The sequence below is a fragment of the Octopus sinensis genome, unplaced genomic scaffold, assembly GCF_006345805.1.
Source record: "Octopus sinensis unplaced genomic scaffold, ASM634580v1 Contig10380, whole genome shotgun sequence".
Lineage (NCBI taxonomy): Eukaryota > Metazoa > Mollusca > Cephalopoda > Octopoda > Octopodidae > Octopus > Octopus sinensis.
The window spans coordinates 115,453-139,623 of record NW_021832123.1 but is presented as its reverse complement, the minus strand read 5'-3'; the positions used below and the strand labels follow the sequence as shown (position 1 = coordinate 139,623).

The 24,171-nt window shown below is 37.8% G+C and overlaps 2 protein-coding genes and 1 pseudogene across 3 annotated transcripts; 2 read left to right on the top strand and 1 right to left on the bottom strand.

Annotated features, from left to right (window-relative positions):
• The first annotated feature begins 2,753 nt into the window (after positions 1 to 2,753).
• LOC115228369 lies at positions 2,754 to 4,936 on the top strand (annotated as a pseudogene).
• A 6,552-nt stretch (positions 4,937 to 11,488) lies between these two features.
• On the bottom strand, positions 11,489 to 12,900 carry LOC115228368. Its single transcript, XM_029798967.1, has 2 exons — positions 12,805 to 12,900; positions 11,489 to 12,328 (listed from the first exon to the last, which is right to left on the bottom strand). The coding sequence occupies exons 1-2, from the start codon at positions 12,898 to 12,900 to the stop codon at positions 11,489 to 11,491; spliced, it is 936 nt and encodes a 311-aa protein (XP_029654827.1).
• Positions 12,901 to 13,774: 874 nt separating this feature from the next.
• LOC115228357 lies at positions 13,775 to 14,834 on the top strand. 2 transcript variants are annotated; one of them, XM_029798957.1, is made up of 4 exons: positions 13,775 to 13,843; positions 13,900 to 14,018; positions 14,072 to 14,694; positions 14,727 to 14,834. In XM_029798957.1, the coding sequence occupies exons 1-4, from the start codon at positions 13,803 to 13,805 to the stop codon at positions 14,817 to 14,819; spliced, it is 876 nt and encodes a 291-aa protein (XP_029654817.1). In that variant the 5' UTR covers positions 13,775 to 13,802; the 3' UTR covers positions 14,820 to 14,834. The 2 variants fall into 2 exon arrangements, with proteins under 2 accessions (XP_029654817.1, XP_029654816.1); XM_029798956.1 differs by having other exon boundaries at positions 14,069 to 14,694.
• The last annotated feature ends 9,337 nt before the right edge of the window (positions 14,835 to 24,171 follow it).

The following is a 24,171-nucleotide window of genomic DNA, read 5'->3' as shown; positions in this document are numbered from 1 at the left end:
TTCTACCAAGATTAGTCATGCTGTAGAAATTTGGAAAGAATTTGAACAGACTTATATGGACTATGAATGTACGGCTATTTTAGGAAAGGTGAAAACTCGAGCTGATAAGCATTAACACCTTTCCACTTACTTGCGAATCTAATGGACCCAGCATGTTGTGGGAAATCTGACCTCGCTCTGGAGTATTGTGTTGAACATTATGAATATGTTCTCCCAACTCTGATTAATTTCATAGCAAGAGCTGAACCATTTAAGCCAGTGTTTCTTAACCTTTTTTGACCGTGACCACTTTAGTCTGTTGAATTTTTTCGGGGACCACCAGTAACAAATTAAAAAATCATAGTATTTAAAGTTGGTATGATTTTTGATCCTGCTTTTCAGAAACTAGCTGTTTAATTTTTGGTACAATGTTGGTAAGTGCCATTCTCATATCGTCTTCCTCTTTACATTGCCATTTCACATAAATAAGGGAATTATCACTTCCAGTCTATTTCTACTTAAGATTGGATATTCACTAATAGCAGAAATTCCGTAATCGAATGCGAATTAAATGTCAACTTGCAAAACTCCGAATTTCGTAATTCAACCAACTGTTCCAGATTTATAATATTTAGTTCTCTTTGCACTAAAACTTTCGACAGTGTCAACATTTTGTGAATGATTTGTTTCCTTATGTCTTTTTAATTGTGACTGAAAAAATAAAATGCATATTCAACCCAATGAATTGTCAAAATTGATTTATTCCAGTAGTCACGACAACGTCGATGTGGGATGTTGACAATGCAAGTGCACACACATGGTACCCTCTCGTCCCCCACGAAGAGTCAGAAGGTCTCGTCGGCCACAATGCCCTCTTCTTGAACGGGCGTGTTTACATCATCACAGGGGCAACCTTGAAGACAGTGGAGAGCAAGACGATTTACTATGACCTGGGAAAACACATTCAAACTCACTCAATGGACTGTTCAGGAATAATTCCAACATACGAATTCGCCCTGTTCACATTCCAACTCCAAAACAACCGAATTTACACATTTGGGGGTGCCAACACACACGGAAATGTGAACACCCTTCAATATCTCGACCTCACCACCCAGCAGTGGACAACCGTGGACCACCACCAACCTCAGGCCCCCTCCCCCCGGACAACCCACTCCTGTGCCTCCGCCCCCAACACTGTCTACATCTTTGGAGGAGGGGACTTCTCTACCAGTCCTGTCAATGACTCTAATCTCTACGTCCTGGAACCCCCGGAGTTGATTTGGCGGGCATTCCCCCTTCCCCTCCCCCCGAGACAGTGCCATGTGATGGTCTACAGTGGGGGATATGTGTATATTCACGGGGGGTTCTCTCGGGGGGTCTACTTTGACCAAATGGTGAGATTGAGACCCGAAGAAATGAGTTGTCGACCAGTGGAGGCGACGGGAGACATTCCTGTGTCACGAGGGGGGCATTCCGGGGTGGCCTGGGAGGGAAGAATCTACATTTTTGGCGGGATTTCTGCGACAGGGAGTGACCTTAATGACCTGTATTGCTATGACACGTGTATGAATTGTTGGTGGGAGGTGGAAATGAGGGGGATTCCCCCTTCTCCGAGGATGGATTTTGCATGCTGCTGTTTCACTATTTTGGGAGGTTATATATAGTGGGGTGTCAGTAGAGGGGGGTAATGTGAGGGCGGGGATAGTCGTCCATGGGGGAATAAATATCAAGTCTCAGATTCAAACTGATAGTTTTTATTTTTTGACGGGGTTGCCAACATAAATGATTATTTTTTTTGTTAAATATTTTATTATTTAAATAACTTTTTTTGAATATTGACCAAAGAAATATAAATTTTTAGAAATAGTTTTGATGAATATAAAAAAGATTAAAATGGTATAATCTGTTTTATTATTTCTAATTTAATAAATAATTATTTAATTAAAACAATTAATTGTTTTTTAAATAAAATTATATTTCCAGTTGTCGTTGTGGTGTCATGTATGAATGTAAACAATCTAAATCATAGATCATATGATCAAGTCCACAGGGCAGTCAGAGTTATGCAATATCTGCTATTCCCAAGTAACCAATCATATAACACCCAGCCTGTCCTCCCTGTGATCTGTTCCAACTTTCATTTGTTCTGCAAAGAATGCCTCAACCAGTGGCTCTCACTCTCCCCGACCTGTGCAGTCTGTAGAGTCCCAATCGACAACTCCAACCCCCCAAATACCCTGATCGGAGCCACCCCGGTGACCGAATACAAGTCAGGCTCACGTATTCGAAGGACACTGCGAATATTCGTGGAGGTACAACCCACATATGACAGCCAGGATGAGAGTACGGACTCAGTGGAGGCGAGTACCAACACGAGTGACTGTGAGGAGGAGAACATGCAGGTCTGCCTACTGAGAGAGGTATGAATAGTCCAATATTGCCAGGAGAATGAACTACTCAAGCAGAGGGTGGCTCATTTGGAGATTGAGACTGCCAATATGAGGTTAGAGTTGACTAGTCGTTCGCCTACCAAGTATTGGGTGTACTCACAGCAGGTTTAGTCGGACGCACGTGCTTTGTTTGGAGACTCAGTTGAGGCAGAGGAACGAGCAGTGTGGCCGCAGTCAGTTCATGTCTCCTCCTAAGAGGGGTCCCTCTATTTGGAGGAGTATTTAATGTTTATTTAAAATGTGATTAATTATATTATTGGTAGATTTTAAGATAGTTAATATTTTATTGGGAATAGATTGTTAATTTAAGTTTTGTAGTCTATGAGTTCTGACAGACCGCAGAAGAAGATCAAAGTGAGTGTCCCGCAGGTGAATTCGGAGGGGAAAAGAACGGTCGACAAAAAGCGTTTTCTTACCCAGAAATATGACAAGAACACGATCAGTGGAATAAAGGATAAACTAGACATTGAGACATTTATTATTGAGGCAGTCCAGTCGATGAGGCAGGTGAGGTGGCCCCTCATTCCAGGATGTCAAAGACGAGGACTTTGAGTGCGAGGTCACTGAGATGTGGGATTTGGAGACTCGCCTTCAAATGCTAGACATGATTAAAGTATATATATAGTCATTTTATTTGCTTAGAATAAATCTTCGGATGTCTCAGGAGTGCCAGGATATCAGGTTGGCAGTTGAATTCTCACACAGACCTTCCTGGAGGACCTCGAAGATCGGCTGAAGAACCCCTCTTTGGGTATTCCTGACTGATGTGCTTCATTAACTATTTAATATTAAAAATATTTTCTTTTGAGGAAGTCAATTAATCAATTTATTCATAAATTCTTCAAATTCGCTTATTTGATCAATATTCGCTTCCTTGAATTACACGAAATTAGGTGGTGTAGGTTAGCACGTTTTGCTCATTTTTTGCCGCTTTTTTTACATATTATTTATTTAAATGGGGTTATAATTAGATTTAATTATTAAAAATAGAGTGAAAGTAGAAATAGTAGAGATTACCGCGAAAAGAAGATTATATATGTTGTTAATTACTTGTCGTATTTTGATTTAGTTAAGAAGATGTAATTAGAGATATGAGAAATATGCAGTAAATTAAAGAATGTTTAATTGCACGAAATGTGCGCATTATTGTAATAAATTACTAATTAAATTTGTCGTCTTGTGTGACATGAAAGGATTTAACAGAAAACTTAACAAAGCTAACCAAGTAACCAAATATTCCCTAATAAAAGTACGTCAACGAGAAAATTGGTTCAGCAAAAGGAACAGAACTCGACGAAGGCTTTATAATGATGGAGAAAGACTGCCAACTATTCGGCAACATGATTAAAGACATTTCCCAAAGAATGGAAAACTACCTCCACCTAAACTCAGGAAATAGTCTATTTTCTATTGGAAAGAGCGGGAAATCAAATCCGGAAATGCAGCTTTCTGAGACCTGCATTCAATACGGATCCAAATTCAGTCTCCAGTCGAATTACGGTTGGATGTGCCCCACATTCCAGCCCTGTGCATCCAATCCTTGGGAGACTCCATGAAACTGCAGGCCTCCTACAAAGAACAGCTCGAGGAGACGGTCAGCCAAGAGTTCTTGGAGCCTCTGAATCAATTCCAGACCAAAGAACTGAAGGAAATATCTGTTAGTCATTTCTGTGAGTATTTCAGCACCACAACAAGAAAATGCACAGCCGACGACTGGAATATGACTGTAAGAAAAGAAAGAGCATAAAAAGTAGCCCCTGATTGAATAGCAGACCCGAATGATGTCACGTCGGAGGAGGTGGATGAGCTGCAAGTCCGGTTTGACCAGACCCGGGACGTGTGTTCTGCCTCGATGGCCACATTCCTCCAAAACCAGGTAGTCCTCCACAGCACGTCCAGTTAGAACAAATCACCCAACTGAGGGCGTGTGTGGACGCCTTTGTGAGGTACCACCAGGAGTCGTTGGCCAATTTTACTGAGTTGAGTCAGGTGTTGGAGAATATGTGAGTTGTGGGGTTATTGGGTAGGAAGGATAAGGAGTTGGTCAGGGACTCGAGTTCTGCGGAGGGTCCGTGGGCTCGTGCTTTGTATGACTTTGTGGCAGAGAATGAGGACGAGTTGTCGTTTGTGGCAGGGGAGAGTGTTCAGTTGATATCGAAAGTGGACGAGAATTGGTTTTATGGGAGTTCAGGGGGGTCGAATGGGTATTTCCCTGCGAGTTATGTGGAGATTATTGTGCCACTAATTGACTAATGAATGCCATTTATTGAAATAATGTATTATTCGACCTCACAAATGTGGTTTGTTCGCAGAGTTAGGAAATGGACTGTTCCGATTAGAGAGAGTGTGTATAGAATGAGTAGAACTGGCCATTTAGTGGGTCACTACCTGTGATGGACACCATGTTCTGGTGGTAGAAGGACATGTACAGTGACCCCACTGCACAACTGATTGCAAAGAGAGCACAAAGACACCACAAAATACGTGGAGAGACATTTGTGAAGGAAGAACTGAGAAATAAGTATTTTACTATACATTTTACGACAGGAGGGACAGCGAGTGAACATGCTCTCAGTTTTGTCGGTCTACACATTATATTGGAAGGACTGACTCTGAAGAACACAGAACAGTAAGGACAGGCCACTCGAGTATTCAAAAGTGCTTTCTTCTCGTCCTTTATGGAGATACTGCTGATGAGTATGACACTTCCACTCAGGATTAGACAGAGAAAGCAATACCAAGTAGTTCTAGTGCAAGTGGCCTCTTTGGCTGATTGGTCGACCAGGAAAATGTTATTGCAGTAGCAGAGAATATACTTCTGATCTGGCGGGGGAGGACGAATGGCCTATTTGGGATGTTAATGTTTCGGAAACAGTTTTTTCGCTACATTCGTGGCATTTGAAAAGATGATCTGAGTAATTCGGGGGTATTCTGAGGGGTGTGTGGCAATGCCTGCAGTTGAATGCAGACTGTCGATCACGCATAACAGAACGCCCTAGTTAGAAATAATTCACAAAAATATACCCAATTATATTCATTATATTATATGGAAAATAATATGTATCATATCCCGACATTTTTGACGTGACTTCTAGAACAGTGACCATCTGGTAGTAGAATGCTCACTCCAAATCACAAGACATATTGGTGAATTATATACATGAGAAGAGGTCATTTGAGTGATGTGTACTGTACACGGATTTTCCTAGCAATGATTCTGATTCATCGATAAGGAGAGTCTAGTAGTTTATTGTGTCGAGTGATCTAATGGCCTGAGTGGAAATGTGTATAGCCGATCCGTTTTTGGAGAGATGTCTCAGTTGAAGAGGCTTATTTAGTAAATATACTACCAAAAGTCTCATATGGAAGTAATACTTAGACAAACGTATTATTAAAATAAAAAATAAGTCTCAAATAAATAGTGAGAACTAGCTCAGAGAAGACTCCATATCTTGGACACATCATTCTGGCACTATCAAACACAACTCAAACCGTCCCCTCAGAATTCTTGGAAATGGAAAACATGTTAAAGGAATAGTCATTCCCCATCAGATTATTAAGAAGAGTGTTATCTCTCTGTCTGGCAGCACTGAACTGCCACATCAATTCACCCCCTCACCAATGTAATGGCATCCTCATTCTCCATTTTGGCCGCAACCTCCGACAACGACAACCCCAACTTATCAAACACACGCGGACAGGCTCTAAGCAATATCTGAAGGGCATTCGTGTGCTTATTCAGTACTGCATAGTGGAATATCGACTCACAGTCAGAGAACTTGACTCCGAGCATATCCCTTTCAATAAACACACAAATCATACACTCCACTATTTTGCACCATAAAGTCCACAATTCCCAATGCCTGCTGAGAGTTTCCACGGGAAATAGCCAATGCCAGGGAATTATTCTCCACTTTGGAGGACTCCTACTCATTCATTACGTGACCAACCTGATCAAAAAAAGTCACCAACTCGAACTGTTCAGCATGGAGTGATAACAGCCCCTGAATACAGCCAGTGTAAATATATGACTCAAGTTGTTTTAACCACGTTCTTTCATCATGGCTAGGCAACACGAACTTCCTCTCCACATACTTGGCCGTAATATATCTCCGCCTCTCATCCCTGCAGACTATAAGAAGACCCCTACATTGTGGACGTGTGGGATATTCCACACCCCCCATCCCCAGACGTGTACACAGAGTTGAACACGTCATTGCCAACGACGGAGATAATCTACGGTCACTCAGGTGGCCCACCAGGAGGTGACATGTCCCGATGTCGTCCAATGAGAGGGAACAAGTCCGTGACACTTGGACACCCAACTCACGGTGGATTCCACAACATTTGAGACACAAAAACACCCCCAAGTTGACTGATATCCAATCACAGCCTCCAAATAAGACCAGAAAGGACACCCTCATCCTCACAGTCAGCACACACTCTGTTCGACTCAACAATCCCCTGATTTTCGTTGAGAAAGGCTCTGTCGAGTGCCGCGGATTTGGCATTATTGAAGACCAGAACCCACTCCTCCAACAATCTGGGGGTCTTTGCTTTGAAGTGATAGACTCGGGAAGCTAAACGTGACCCGAGACACTCACATCCCCCGTGGTAAACACGGAATTGCCTGTTTTCCGCGGAAACTTTGAGATCACAGACCAACAAATCCAATTCCACCGGCTTGTCTCTCTCCTGTGAATATCACGGAATATCCACCGTGGAGTGATAAATCAACATCCTCCCATCCCTGATCACACACAGCCGTTTCCCCCAACTCGTCAATCCCGACGACTTCTTCCAGAGGTACCCCGACTTGGAGTAGGGAATGTCCTCCTTCACTCCCGGCTTCTCCATTTGGTAGATTTGTCCCTTCAATCACCCACCAAACCAACCTCGTGAGTACATCGGAGGGTCTCCTTCACCTTCCTCAGTCGATCCTTCTCATCCATGTAGTAGGATTTGAGTTTCTGAGAACTGGTCCTCGTTTCTGTCATAAACGTGTCGAATTCCGCGAATAAATCGAGTTGTTCTTTCGTCATTCTGTCCAAATAATCCCCCTAATACCCCACCGGCGATTCCGATCAAAAAAATCACAAAAAGCCAACGGAAGCACATTTTCTCTCCTAATCTTGACAGTTATTAGTTGTGTTGTCATTTCGGATATACTCGAATACAACATTCGGTGGGACTCCTCCAAATCCCTCTTGGCCTTCGACATTTTTGGACATTTGGGGTACCCTGGCTACTCCTGACTGGTCACTCTTTACTTGCACTTCTCGAAACGTGTTTCTAAAATAAGGGGACGAGCCAACAGTTTTGATTCGACAAGTTTGGAACAACGCTCGATTGATTTGTCGTGTTTTATTTTGTGGAGGGACACAATGAGCGAGTCGATGAGGGGGAGGAGTGAAGCAGAGGCCGAGGTCAACTAGAAATCACGTGGAAATAAGACCATCGACTGGTGGAGTTTGGAGAACTCCCTTAAAAGGACTCCCAAACGGACAAAACCGAGTTCTGGACTGATTTCGGATTTTTACTTGAATTTGACAAATCGAACATTTTTGAGGGGCTTTTTGAGGAGAAGAGTCCGTCGATGGATGAGGACAGTTCTTGTTGGGACTCGGCGTAGACTGAGAATTAATTGCTTAGAAACGTTTTCCTGTGTTTATCAGGTTTTTGACTGATTTGTGGATTTTTATTAATTGGGGTTTTTCGTTTAGAATGCTCTAAAATGGGATTTATTTAATTTTATGAACTTGTTCCATTTCTTCAAGGAGGTTCCAATATTTGTTGAATATTTCGTTTCCTTTGGTGTTGAATAGCCTCTTCTTTATGTCATCCTCCAGAAAGTCAATCATTATTCCAGTACTGCACATATTTGATTTGTTTAGTTGATCAACTGTACCCACAATAAAAATTGTTCATATTTATTTAAAATAAATCCGATAAATAAAATTGTATTTTATATTGTTTTTATATTTTATATTTTGTGATACAATTTTAATTAAAAAATAACAAATTTAGCTTGGTTGATGCTCTCACTTGGTTTAGCTGTCGTGTGACGAATTGTAGTTTATAATCAAGGAAAACATGCATCTTAAAGCAATAAGTGGGCACATACAATGTGAAATAGACCTTTTGCCGATTGCCAAATATCTAAAGAGGAGCACAACTCCTATTTGCCTATCATCCTTGTTCTGGTCAAAATGTGCTAAACGGAAGTGGTCGTTCACTGAAGAATACTCCGGCGATTTTATATTTCCGGACCCTTGCTAAAATTGATGGTCCTCACATCTAATGAAAAGAATTCACGATTCCATCTCTTCGTCAGCAATTCTAAGTTGACGTCTAATTTGGTCCTCAATAACATCAATGAGTCCTGTGTTTGTATTTCTCTCAGATAAAGAATTAAAACCTATTTCATGTAGCAGGGATGGCAAAGATTTTCAGCCGATGTGCCAAAAATAGAAATTTACAATTTTACGTGTGCTCAGCAAAATTATCACCTTAAAAAGCAAATTAAAAATTTACAAAGGCGACTGAAACGGATTGCATTTAAGGAATCATTTACTAAAATAATTATTTATCTTCTTCAAAAAAGCCATTTATTTAGGTAAAAAGTGTAGCCATTAATTTAATTAGTAAACATGTCGAACTAGATTTTTCATTTAATTGATTTCTCAAGCTTCCTTTGACAAAATTCATTTCTTAAAATAGAGATTAGCAGGAATACGTCGATGAAAAAATTGTTGTTATCGCGATCGCTAATTTTTTTTAACAGGAAAATTTATCAGGAATGGAATTTTATATTCTCAGTATTTCGTTTTGTGAGATCTTTTTATGTGAAACTGATAATTGATCATTTTCAATTATTTCCAAAGTATTTCTTAAATCAACAAATAATTTATTACCACCTTGCAAATTCAAGTTCAATTCATTTAAATGGCACGTAAAATCTGTCAGAAATGTTATTTTAAGGATCCATCCAGGGTCCATTTATTGTGGATATTTATCAATTACTTTTTCACTCTGTAAAAATATTTGCACTTCATCCAAACACTGGACAAATCGTTCAAGAACTTTTCCACGGTTCAACCATCTTACGTTGTTATAAATAATTAATCCTTTTAGCAGATTATAAACAAACCCATATGTACTGAATTTATTTCATTTAATAATGTCTGAAATTTTCTTTTATTGAAGGACCGAGCAGATATGAAGTTAATTATTTTTGACAACGATTGTAATGTGCTCGAATGGCTCAAATCCAGATTTTGCACATAAAACCTGAAGGTTGTAAGAAAAACGAATAACCTGTTGATGAATGATGCAATGAAGACCAAGAACTGGATGCCCGACGTGCTTTGTAAGTAAGCTGACAAAACCATTATTCTTTCCAATCATACTGGGTGCACCATCTGTGGTTATTGATACTATTTTTGAAATATCTATCTCTTTCTCTGTGATTGAATTTACAACTGTGTTAAAAATATTGACTCCTTTATTAGTTGTTGCTAATGCTGGCAAACACAATAATTCTTCCATAACGTGTAGCGTGTTAAACTATAGGAGGGTCTTCGTTATTGGAAATTATTGATGAACATCTTGCACATTTTGTTGAAAAATTTAAAAATTATTTGCACAAAATTCTGTTCCTGATTGGATTGTAAATCCCTTCCTTTCTCTTGTGAATGTAGATGAGGATCTCAAAATTCAAGAATCTCCTATCTGAGACAAAACCGAACATTGATATTTTAATCTCTAAGCAAGAACAAAGTCTCATTAGGCAGTTTAATCACATAAATTTTCATTAATAAGATTTGATTTAATTCTTGATTAAGATAAAATCGATACTAGGGGGTCCCTGAAATTTTTTTCCCCATTAAAAAAAGTTGAGAAACGCTGTTCTAGAGCCTCTACGGTCTTTTGAGAAGATCTTAGGTTAGTTATAGGAGCAAAATTCTGTACAAGGAAGTTAATAAAAGCCGATTGTGCCTTTTCATTAGAAGTCCAAAAGCAATCTGAAAGATCCTATGGCAGCAATCTGAAAAGACGCTGCTGTTTCTGTTAGCTGCTGATCTCATAGTCTAATGTGAGATCGGGTTACGCAACAACAATTGGTTCAGTAGACTACCTAATACTTTCAAAAAACTGTCAAAAATATCAAACTATGGATAGATAAGCCATGTTTAAATATGACTATTCTCCACAAATGTGATTAGCGTCTTTTTAGTGTGTATGGGATATTTTTCCGTGGACGATAGAAAGCCAGAGACGTGATTTTTAGTTTAATTTATGTATCGAAGACAACAATCGTGTTCAATTGACTAACATTCAAGCATCAATTGGGATTAGCCATGTCAATTCCCCCCACTGTGTCCCCATTGGATTTGAACTTATGACCGATTAATATTTCTTTGAATAAAAATGTGCAAAATTGTGTTATATTTAGTCACATTGGAATGACAGTTAAATAAAGTCAAATATATAAATTCATAAATCAAACTGACTTGATTTGTAATCATCGCTTTTTGCAGATTCGAAATATTTCTAAAATAGAATTAAAAACAGCAGAAACCTCAATTTTGGCAAAACCGTATTGTTTTGGGATTTGTTGATCGGTTTGATGTTGGATTAGTCTTCGATCTTTAAAATAAAATTTTTTGTCGTGTGGCGAATTGTAATTTATGATTATGCATTTTTTGAGTTGTTTTGGACTTGTTGCCCGGGGAAGGATCTTTACCAAACCCAATTTATTGTCGCAGCTGATTCTTTTTATGGGCTCTTTACACATGTAAGGCTTGTCTTTAGTGGTAAGATTGTTTTTGTTTCTCTTGATTTCATTTTTGATGACTATTTTAGTAAACGAATTCATATATGAGAATTATTATATGAGAATTATCGCGTACATTCGGCATTTAAATCCAAAATGAGCGTTAAATAATATTTCGCATCAGTGAAATTAAATAGAAAACCGAGTATTCATTAACCAAATTTTATTTTATTGAGTAATAAAAATTTATAATGGAATTTTTTAAGCATCTATATTCTTTTTAGAACGATCTTCGTCTCTTATGCCCAACTATCATAGTCGGTACATAGAGGTCTTCGTCCACTCGTATTCCTGATTCAGAATTATCCTTCGGTTGACATTCAATCACTGCTTGCTCCTCTTCGGAAACCGATATTCCATGTCTTGTCTCCACCTGCATACTCTCCAATGTTTTTCTTAAACCGAGTGTTTGAATATATGCCGCCACTCTGTCTTCCACTGCGATAGAATCCAGATGACTTTTGAAGATTCTTGAGACAATTCCATCCCAAGTAAGTACAAAAGGGATTATCTTCACTTTAGCCCGATGAATCGCCCCTAATTCATTTGCCAAAAAATCATATTTGTGGAACTTTTCCACTTCAACTTGCTTTAGGAAATTTTGTGAGGTAATCCCAACTTCAATGAGTGTAATTGTATTCCTCATCTTGTCATGGACAAAAATATCTGGTTTATTGTTTGAAACAGCCGTATCCGTAGAAATAGTTGTGTCCACTCGAATTTCCACAACTTCATTGGCGACAACAGATTGAACTGAATAAGTTTTTAATTTCTTCGTTTTTCTTATCCCGTATTGGCGGCATAAATGAAAATGTAGACATTTGACAACTTCATTATGCCGTCTTAGATAAGAGCTGTTCAGCATTCGTCCACATCTGGTAGCAAGGTGATCAACAGTCTTCTTTGCTGAGTTGCAATGATTGCATTTATTTTCTCCGTTATCAAAAAACAAATTTTGATCTTGTAGTACACAACACATTCCTTCAGTTCTTGCAGAGTTGTTTCCATGAACTAGCCACCCTGCAGATTCATTAACATTAACTTCAATGTCCTTCAAACACTGGAAAAGAATAGTTCTGCCTCATTAGATATTCATGTTGAATTTCCACCAATTTCGTTATTGTCAGTTCATTTATATTTTCGATATTGTACTTTCGGGATATGAATTCTACGATAGTGGCCATATGAGTTTTCTTTGAATTAACGATCCGTAGAATTCCCTCTCTTCTTAGGCAGTAATCGGCTTTATGCTTCAAGTCATAATCAAATTGGAATAGCATTCGTTCAGATTTGTTACTGACACACTCGAGACCTCTTCCAAGTTTATTTCTTGGTAAATATAGTCTTTCTTTGTTTGCCGGTCGCATGTGAATATGGCTCTCCATAAGAATTCTGCGGACATTTTTGTCAATTTGTTCAAATTCCCCTGGCTCGATATCAATCAATCCAATATAGTAGTGAAAATTCGTTTATCGCCTTGAATAAATTCACAGAGTTTAATTCCGTTTTCGTCAAATTCTTAATCCGAGTAGATACCTCATCATAATTTTTCCCCATAATTTCTTTTTTAAGGACATTACTGTTCTTATCTTCAAGAACTCCTAAGTATCGGTCTAGTCCATGAGTATTCATTACATAATATATACTTGTAAGTTTAATATACAAACCAAAACATTTTGAAATTATAATATTGAGGGGCATAATTCAAGAAACGTCGCGGAAACCTGTAATTAGAACAGCTGAATTAAACTCAAGAAGCATTAAATATAGGTTTTACGAATATTCTGGAATTAATACTTTACTTGTTCATTAATAAAAAATGACTTATAAAAAATAGTATAACAAGTCACTAAGATACCAACAAGTGTTGATGTTTCAAACCCAATCCGACCTAATTGACCTGGGCAGTCACACCAATAATGACTGTCTCACAAATTATTGCTCAGATTCGACTTCCGTCTGGTCAGATTCTGAGAAATCAGTGACCGACATGACGACCGAACTGAGCACTCAAAGTGAAATAACCCAACTATTCGATCCCCTCACTAAGGACAACGACCAAAATAATGACCTCAGTTCTCAAGACGAACTTTGTGCTCTATTTGATAGTAAATACAAGCATATTGTCACTAATCACAACTTTGAGTACACATACAACACACACTATTTAATTAACACTGATTTCGATCAAAAAGGCCTGCAAAAAAATGTTGGGGCACACATAAATGAGACAAAAATAAATCATTGGGACAGGATTGAGGAAGAATTTGACAAAGAAACCTGCCAAACTGTGGAAAGTAGTATCAAAGAACATAAAACAAGTGCCTTAGAACGGGCCAAAATGCTGTTGAAAGAAGATTTTAATGACTTTGCTTATCCGAGTGAGGTATTAACATGTATAATAGTATAGAACAAGCAATGTCGTGTGGAACAAGTGGTTGAGTGTTTCTCAGATAAACAATATTTTAATGGAATGTATTTTTTAATATTTAATTTGGAGGATTAGGGAAGAATTGACGGGGGAGGGGGTTATTATGGGAAGAAATGAGTCCCATGACTCACGACTGACATACAAGTAATTAACTAATATTTTATTTATAAATATTATTAAATTTATTAATATTTAAATAGAACTGACGATACTGTGATATATTTTCAAGAATATATACAAAACCAAAACAACGAAAATTTAAGTGAGGAAAATTCAGTCAACTCGTATAAAAATTCAACTACTTCCCTATATAATGAAGGTTTTTAATCATTTTTAATTATTTTAATAATATTAATAAAATTAATTTAGTAGAAAATCTAAATAGCAGAAAAAGTGACTTTGAATTCCCCCCGATAACCTCTCGTTTGTGGAACCTGTGGATAAATGCAAATAAACGACGACCAGAGCTGATAGAGAGGGGCTTAAGAGTAATCAGCATGTTTAAAGATTTCGAAATACATTTGATGGATCAAATATCGGAAAATGAGTCGTGTAGTTCAGAGAAACTAAGACGAATCAGTAGCAATTCTAGCATTTTTTATCTCCGACCACAAAAAGATGAAATGAATCAATTTTGTTGGGAAATTCCGCACGTTGATGGAGTCGAATGTTCTAAAATGTCCCTCCAAGAAGCCTGCGAGTTACATCGAGCTTCATTTGTCCGGAATTCCCAACAGAGACAGCAAATACTCAAGCAATTCAAAAAACAAGTAAAAAACGACCAAACAACGAGCAAATCGACAACACAAAATGTATCAATTGAACAGAATAGTCGATTAAGCCTGCCAAAACGGAGGCGGATGTCGAAGGCTGAGATCAAAGAACAGAACGCGAGAATCTACGAGAGACTGCCTGAGGTGGTTGAAAGGAAGAAGGAGTTGGTTCGGTCCGAGTTCTACTCTCGAAACAGACAGCAAGTTCAACTGTTCAATCAGGCATGTTTGGGATTGATCTTTTAGTTTGTTAGAAGATACTGGCAAGGCTGTTTTCCAGGGGTCCCAAATATTGTCCGAATTCACGATATAAATATGTTGTGATGAAGAAAAGTGAAGTGTCGTGATTTTTTCGCTTTGTTGTTTATTTTTGGTTATTTAATTGTGTATTTCATGGTTTTTTGGCTAGTTTGTGTGTGGTGATTTTGCAGTTGGCTCATCTGTTTTTTTATTTGTCTAAATAACACAAAATGACGCGATCGGTCCTGAAAAGACCCCTAAAATGAACATAAAGAAATAACCAGCAGGATTACTAAGATGAACAGAGAAAAATGAGAATCAACTGTAATGGACATAAACAGAAACACAAGAACATCGTCGTTATGGAAAACCTTACGGAAACTCAAAAAGATACCCAGCCACCACACACCAAGTGTCACTCCTGACACACTAATGAAATTTTATGTTAGCATAACCCACAAACCGTATTTGAAAATGGAACATGAACCGAAACACAAGAAGAAAAAATATCAATACAATGAATATTTCAAACCCTCATGTAATTAAATACATGAAAAATACAAGATCAGAGGTGCTGACGATATTTCAATTGATGAATTAAAACACTTGGGGCCGGTGGGAATCGAAGCCCTTACCCAAGTTTTCAATTACTCGGTAAACAAAAATGAAATTCCGTCATTATGAAAAAAATCATTCATACACCCGATACCGAAAAAGGACAAATCTCTGAACGATCCACGGAGTTATCGTCCTGTATCAATTCTTTTTGAACTCTCGTGAACACTGGAAAAGTTAATTCTCAACAAAATTACTCTTTCGTTAGAATTACCCAGTTTTCAAAATGGATTCAGAAGAGGCCGTTCAACTTCTACATATCTTACGAAGTTGACTAAGTTCATCTCAGATGGACTGAACTACTCAAAACCACATCAAAGAACGGTGTTAGTCCTCTTTTTAGAAGAGGAGATTAACCAACACCACTTCTTGATCTTCTGTCTCCAGGTTAGTTACGACTCTTTTACCCTCATTCTCCATATTATCTTATACGAATGACTTGCTTCAATTAAGAGGCTACTGGCTGAATTTATATCCTCATCAGTGATTCTGATTCCATGCCTGTGCTCAACAATTATACTCTCCAATGTTTTCTTCAATACAACTGACTGTATATAAGACTGAGTTGCGTCTTCGATAGCCAACTTTTTAATGTAGTTCTTTAAAAGTTTGGAAACGAGCCCGTCCCAAATCAAAACCTGTGGAATTATTTTCACTTGAGCGTCGTAAAGAATGGAATAGCACAAAATATATCTGACAAAAAATAAAACACGATTTAGAAAATAATACGATAAAATTTTGTGAAATAATCCTATTGTATTCAAAAAATGAATATAAAACTTATTTTTTCGATATAAACTAAAAAATGTATGTCCCTTATTTACTTGGTGAAGAACAAGTACGTTTTTTCAATTAAAGGTTAAGATAAAAAACGTTTTAAAAAACAACAAAAACCTGATTGTACTCGCCTCGTTTTCTACAGACACCACAGAATTAATAGCATCCGGAATTAAAACACTCGAGTGTGTTGCTAAATATTACAAATTTGACCTAAAACTCAAAATATACCGAAGTTTACACAAACACGTAAAGTTTGCTAAACATTTTAGACCCAAAAAGTGAGAAACGAAGAATCTGTTGAATATCAAAACATGGAAATATTTTTTTACATTCGTCAAAAAAATGTCGATGTTGTTTTTGAAAACAGACCGATCTGCGAACAAATTATTTCAATTTTCTTTTCCAGTTTGGGTCTGGGTAGTGTGATCTCTGAATTTGTCGAATATGCCAAAAAGCATCGCAACCCATCTTCAAAAAAACCCCACCAGTTTTTAATCCCCGGTATCAAAGTTTGTCTGAATCCTTAGAATCTAATGAACTAGAACTTTGGATTCAGCTGGGTATTTTTAAAAATTTATTTAAGGGAACGAAATTGTTGAAAACCAAGTTGTCAAAAGTATAAATATGAGAGATCTGGGTCTTCTCAAATGGTGTTTTACGGATTCAGAGTTAATGACGAGGTGTTGTTTTCCCTACGCAGTAAATATAATTGACCAACCAAAAAATTTTGGCTGTTTGTCCATTGGAGATAAAAAACAAATTCAAAAGTTAAAACTGGCTTTTAAAAAACTGGAGTATATTTTTTCAGGAGTGTATGTTGTGAACAAACCAAACAAATTCCTATGGCTTAAAAACTATTTCTTTTACATTGACAATAAAATCGATTATTCTAAATCGATTAATGTCCCGGAACTCGGTCAAGATTTAAAACATTTTCTTGGAATCAAAATCGCATTTGCAACAGACTTCGTCGAAATCACGTTCCAAACTGCAATTAAATTTTTTGAAAGGAAAAGAGCCGTGAATTTTAAAGAGTATTTCTCTAAAATAAAATCGATTTTAGAATAGCACGTGTCTATAAAATTCCCGCTCTTGACGTTTTTTCGACACTGGTGATTCACGCGCCTCAGCTCTTTTCTTTGTTGCAATGCAAGTTCAGCGACCACCCTGATTCCTATCGAGTATGAGCAAATAAGTATAAATAGAAACAAATTGGACAACCGCTACACGCCCATACTACTAAAAATATATATCTTAGCAAAGACAGAGAATATATTATCAGTAAAATAAGCGATAAAGATGTTAAACGAATGGAAATGATTTTGTCGTCTTATATTCTTGTGAATTGACTTGTGATTATTTATTTAGATTGTTCTGCGATACCAACATTCATTTTTGCCTCAATACTTGGGAGTATATAGCTATAAGGTTTTATTTTGAACTTAAAAACTTAAAAGTCACCTTTAGAATATTTTTCTGTGAGAACTAACATTTTTTCCCCATGGAATCACATTGACAAGCAATATAAAGTGGACCTGACCAATTCTAAAAAAATCTTTTCTGACGAATGCAAAAACGGACTATTTTTGGAAGAAAGTTGCCGAAATCTATTTTTTAAAACTTTGGAGCGAGACACAGAGGTATTTACATCCTCATATTTGCAGTTCCTCGCTAGTTTTGACATTGCTGGTTATAGTTTGCTTATTGGAATTAAAAAGTCTGACGTGAATGAGGTTAATTTAATTATTAATTTTAGTTTGACAAGTCAAAACTGAATTTTAAGAACATTGGGAATTCTCCAATATCAGCATGGACAGAATCTGGAGTCCAAGTTTACATTTTTTGCAGATTGGATGATATTCTTGGTTGTCGGGAAAAATTTAGTTGTATCTTGAACCCAAAAACTAAAAAAAGCATTGTATATAAAGATAAATTGAACACATATTTGAAATCAATTTTTAAAATATATAAAGCAGAATAATATTACAATTTGACTCAATAATTTTTTGTTCCACATCAAATATACTTTTCAAAATATTCTAAAAAAATAGTTATCAGTAGTTTTTGGTTTTGATATTATTACACCGGAGGTCTCTTATAGACGTAATTAAGATTTCAAAATTGATCCACTCTTTGAGATTGGAGTGGTTTTTTTCGTTTTTTGAAGATGGGAAGGGGTAATAAAAAGACAATCTGAAGTGATGCAAAAATTTTTGGTTATCAATGTGGGAAATTTTGGAATTCGCGGTTTTCTAAAGTTTGATAAGAATTAAGAAAATTTAAGTTTATGGAATAAATCAACAGTTTATAAAATAATTTAATTCCTCCGGAAATTAAGAGATTTTGGAATAAAGCAACAAAGAATAATAATTAAGAGGATGAAGAACGCGATTGAAGTAAAGGCAATCAATGATCCAACAACCTTCCCAATCCCAACATTGATTGATATAGCAGCAGCATAAATACTGTCAAATGTAATCGGAGACAACGCCCTAAACTCACAAATCATAAAACTCACCGAAACACACAGGACAGCGACAAACCAATTCCGTTGATGCTCCCCACGCAATCCATTTTCACGGAATTATTAACTAGCAACCCCACACAGTTGCTGTTAATATTCCCACATATTTTAACGAAAATGTACAACACATAGAGCAGGACATATCCCCCCACTGTGTATTTCTTTTCCCACAGTATATATGTCACTGGAAAGGCCAGAACTAAGGGAAACAAAATCAAATGACTCGTTTTTATCGACTAAAAATAGTTTCACTGCCAAACCTGAATAACGCCTATTTTATGAATAAGTTGAGTAAAGACGAATATATAAATTACGACAGAAGGCAAAGAGGAGTATATAAGGAACGTGCCAATGTCTCGACTGCTTAATCCCAGTCCCCCTGAACACGTTGAAGGCAATCAATCAACCGGAAGAGTTCGTGGTGGACAGGAAAATGATGAGAAGCTCGTCCACCCCGATTGAGGCCAGTGAATAGACCATGTAAATTACAAGCGAAATTGCAGTTTTTTTGGATCTAAAATAGCAGTTTTACAACAACTTAAATATTATAGCCAGGGCTTCACACGTGGACATGTGGGTCTCGTTTTGATGACTAACTTCGTCAGTCATTAAGGTCTTTGAGTTGACTTGTGCCAGACTAAAATATTAGTTCCAGAAAACCGGTTTTTCGCACAATATTCTGCCACAAAAACGAGCACAATGTTGACAAGGATGAGTCCGACGACACAAACGGAGGTAAGGAGGTAAGGGAATTGCTCCAACGTGGGGGATCCACCAAAGACCAAAGGATAGTGTCTCACTGGATTGGCCAAATACCCTCACCAGTCAGAGACCAGACAAACCTCCAATCAACGGTGCAAAAGTAAAGGCAGCAGCCACCCCAATTCCGTAGAAGAGCATTCCAATGGATTGGTTGTCCTGACTGCACGTGTTGTGGATGATGGATTTGTCGATGATGGAGATCCCTGGACGTGGATTGGTGGGGACCACCTGAGACCATACCAATGAGGAATCGCAGAACAATCACGAAATATATATTTAAAGTAAATCCAAATGCAAATATGAATAATGCTGATAGTCCAAGACATATTTTGAGCAATAAATACTTGCTGATCTTGTCAGCCACTCGTCCGATGACGATGCTAGGCAATGAAGGGAGAACCAACCTTCCGAAGATCCGTCCGATGTAGAAAGCAGTCTGAACAAATCCGGCAAAGTAGCCCTTTTGGTTTTCTGGGTAACCGAAGAACTACGTGGGTGATTAGGGGTTTTAAACGCGAATCATTTCGGGTAGAAATGGTCCTGTGTATGAAACGATGGCGTTGTTGGTTATCTAAATCGAGGACAAAAGGAGTGCCAGCTCATTCCGACTACCTCATTCAGAGTCAACAGACTCAAAATAATTTTTGGGGGGAAGGACACATTTTTAGGAAATATGGTCGGGCGTCTCATCGTGATACTTAAATTTAATTATTTGAAATTTTATTCTATTTTAGCTATGCCACAAAAATATTTAGATTATAAAGGATTATTAATATAATAAAATATAATTTTTAATGACGACATTATTTTAATTATTAATAATAAATTACAAAAATATTAAAAAATATTATTATTTGATAACTTATCATTTATTTCATCATTTTTACAAATTTTTAAGATTATTAAGCCACAAATTTCATTAATTAATCAATTCTAAATACACATCTCAATCTAAAAAACGTGGAGAAAGTGCTTAAAAAGGGGTCCTCAGTAACCAGCGAATTCAGTAGAAAAACGCTCTGTGGTAAAAATAAAATGATTAATTTAGATTGGCTGATGGAAGTGATCGAGGACTACAAAAGGCCAATCTCTGCAGTGCTGAGGGAATGAATAAGGATTCGTGAAACCACAAGAAAGGTGTAAATTAAAATTTTATTTTGTGGTTTTGGAAAAATTCAAACAACAATATACCAAAAATAATTTCATATTAAATGAATGAAAATTAAATATTTATTGAGCAATTGAGGTTATACGTCAGACTGATTAGGATTACTGATGACGTATTTGTAAATTAAAGTTAAAGTTAAGCCATATTCAGCCGATTTCGGCCATTGGCGATTCTGTAAGACAAGTCCCTCCACGAAGCTCTATCCCCCACCAGCACTGCTATTTCCGACAAAAGATATCCGGTAAGTTTCACTACTTCAGATGTCCAGTTTAGTTTCGGTCTACCCTGCTTCCTTTTTTCAGCGAACGAAGACAGCAGGATTCCTTTTCCTATACCATTCCCCCGAAGCACGTGCCCCAGATATGATAATTGTTGCTTCCAAACTTTCGCCACAAGCGACAGTGTAGGTTTAATCTTTTCGAGAACAACGACATTTGACACTTTTTCGTACCAATTTATGTTCAAAAGTTTGCGCCAGCACCATAATTCCAGTGAGTGCACTCTTTTGCTTGAGCTTTGGACAGTGTCCAAGATTCACAACCATAGAGAAAAACGGGAAACACAATCGCGTTGACTAGACTTATCTTTGTCTTTAGAGAAACATCCTTGCTACTCCAGATCCGATTCAGTTTTATCATCGTACTCTTGCACATAGCCATCCGTCTATTAATTTCTGAAACACAACCACCATCTATGGTTATCAGACTTCCAAGAAAAATATAACTTTCAACACATTCTATTTCTTCGTCGTCGACGATGACACTAATTTTTCCAGACAGTGAAGTTGTCATTATTTTGGTTTTTTTCACATTTAGGAATAGGCCAAAAGAGGCACTGTTGTCTTTGACTCTCGTAATTAATTGCCTCAAGCCATCCTCTGTTTCAGACAGCAAAGTAGTATTGTCTGCATAACGGAGATTATTTATGTTTAGGCCACCAATCTTGATTCCGATGTCATTTTCGCAATTTAACTCCTCCATGACTTTCTCCGTGTAAATATTAAACAGTAGCGGGGATAGAATACAGCCTTGTCGGACGCCCCTCCCAATACCGAAACAGTCTGTGTCTCCATAAGGGGTCCGCACAAAACCCTCTTGGTCAGTATAAAGAGATTTTATTATCGATATGAGATGATGAGGAATTCCAAATTCTTCTAGGACGGACCAAAGTTTCACGTGAGATACGCAATCAAAAGCCTTGCGATAGTCAATGAAACACATGAAAACAGGCTTCTGGGATTCACGGGATTTTTCCAAAATCCAACGAAGGCTGGAGATGTGATCTCTCGTACCACGACCACGTCTAAAACCGGCTTGGCAATTTGAAAGAATCTTTTCTGAGATTGGAGATAGACGTTGTTTTATTAACGTCAGGAGTATTTTGCTAACATGAGATATGAGAGCAATTGTGCGGTAATTCGAGCAGACTTTTCTGTCGCCCTTTTTAGGCAACATAATAAATATTGATTTCTTCCAATCAGAAGGCCAAACACCAGTTTTCCAAATATTCTTGCAGAGAGTTGTGATTGCTGATAAAGGAATGGCCTTAAGCATCTCGCTTGAAATATTGTCCGGCCCAGGCGCCTTGTTGCTAGGCAATTCATTTACGGCCCATGTAACATCACTTTCTCGGATATCATCTTCGGGGTTCGGAAAGATAGTAAACGTTCCATGACGAGATGCTGAAGTTTTGTATTCTGGAGAATAAAGTTCTTCCACGAACTCCCTCCATCTGTTTCGGACGCTGTGACCGCTGAATAACTCTCTGCCATCCCTGTCGTTGACTTTTCCTTTCCGAGCAGTAAAAGGAGTATGTGATTTTCTCACTTGAGTAAAAGCATTCCTGAAAAGCCCTTTCTTAAAGTCATTTGTAAATTACGACGTCATATGAAATTGTATGATTAAATTAACTTTTATAATTTAGAATAATTATATTATATATTAAAAAATAAAAATAATAAAATATTTAAAATAGTGTTCTATGTGTGGTTTGCTCAATGTCGCAATCATTTAATGATTCTATATTGTGGCTGAACCTATTTTGTTCAAAACATAAATTTCCTCCTCCAATATTCAACGAAGAACCCCGGAATAGCATATTCTCTAATTATATAATCAAATTACACGCAGCAGACCTTCAAGTTATCGGTACTGGAAAAACCAAAAAAGAAGCCAAAAAAAACTCAATAATCGAATTTCGAAAGCAAATCGAAGCCCTCCCTTGTTGGAACTCAATAATGAACATAGTAACCCACAACAACAACTTTGGAATACTCACCCAATTAATTTCCCGCCTAAACCTTCCACCAGTAAACATTGACATTCAAAAACGTCAAATTTCCCCCAAACTGGCCTACTTTATTTGCCAACTGTCAGTCGGTCCCATTTCCGCGTTTGGAACGGGAACAAAAAAGCAGCAAGCAAAGGCGAGTGCCTCCATAGCCATTTTGGACAGAATGAACTACCCAGACTTTCTAATTCCGTGCCAAACAGAAGTCCAGTCACGGACAAATTGATCGGACAATCCGTGAGTCTGAGACACATTGTGGAGGACTTTATATCGTGTGGGTTGGTGACGGTGGATGGACTGCAGTCGCTGTGTCCTCTCGACTCGTTTATTCACCGACTGGACATGGTGGCCAGGATGAGGGGAATGGACGTCAAGTTCCATAATTACTACAGACATCACTCAGGTAGAGGGGGAAGGCATTTGTAGGCAAGCCGGTGGCTGTGTTGTTGGTCAGGACGGCCAAAGTGCTGGTGTTTGCGGAGGAGGGGGAGAACACTAATGATGCTGCTAATAATGCGGCCAGGGTGGCTTTATTTACTTTATATTCTATTCTTCAAAGGTGATTTGTGTGTTTATTTTAATTTGGGGGTTTTGTTGTTCTATTTGAAAATAAATAATTTTGATTTTTATGTTTTTTAATTAAAACTTTTTTGTTTTTTGATATTGAGTAAATAGAAAACGTGTTTTTGTGTTTCTTGTGGGGCAATGGTAGTAAAGAAGGGATCAAAACGAAATAAACGGAACTGGCGTAAATTAAACGCGACTGTTTACGAGGACGGTATCAAAAACTACAACGCACAGTTATTCACGGGGTATAATTATACTTTCACCTCCTTAGTGGACTTGTCTCGACCAAAGACGATACTGACCTATTCTATAAGAACACATCAATGGTGGTCGAAGATTCGAAAACACTCGAAAAACCAATAAACAGAAAACTAAGATGCCTTGATTCTCTCGAAAATAAATCGACAATAAATATCAAAGACCCCGACACCAAAATCCCCAAATCCGGAAAGAATAAATCGACCATAGTTCCAAGTCACTCCACATTTCAACCAACAAACACAAAAAAGCCGATATCCTATGATATTTGGTCCTCTCAGCCAGCACAGTCAAAGATGCCCCACAAGTCGTGTATGGCACCCCATCCTGGCCTGTCCTACAATCCACTGCCCTCCTCCCACCAAGACCTTCTGCGGGAGGCGAGTCGAGTAGTCGAAAAGGACGAAATGCACGTGGAAAAATGCGAGCAAGTTATGGCCTTAGGAATGGCCATTCCAAAAGAAGAGTTACAAGTTTAAATGTGTCAATACTGCTA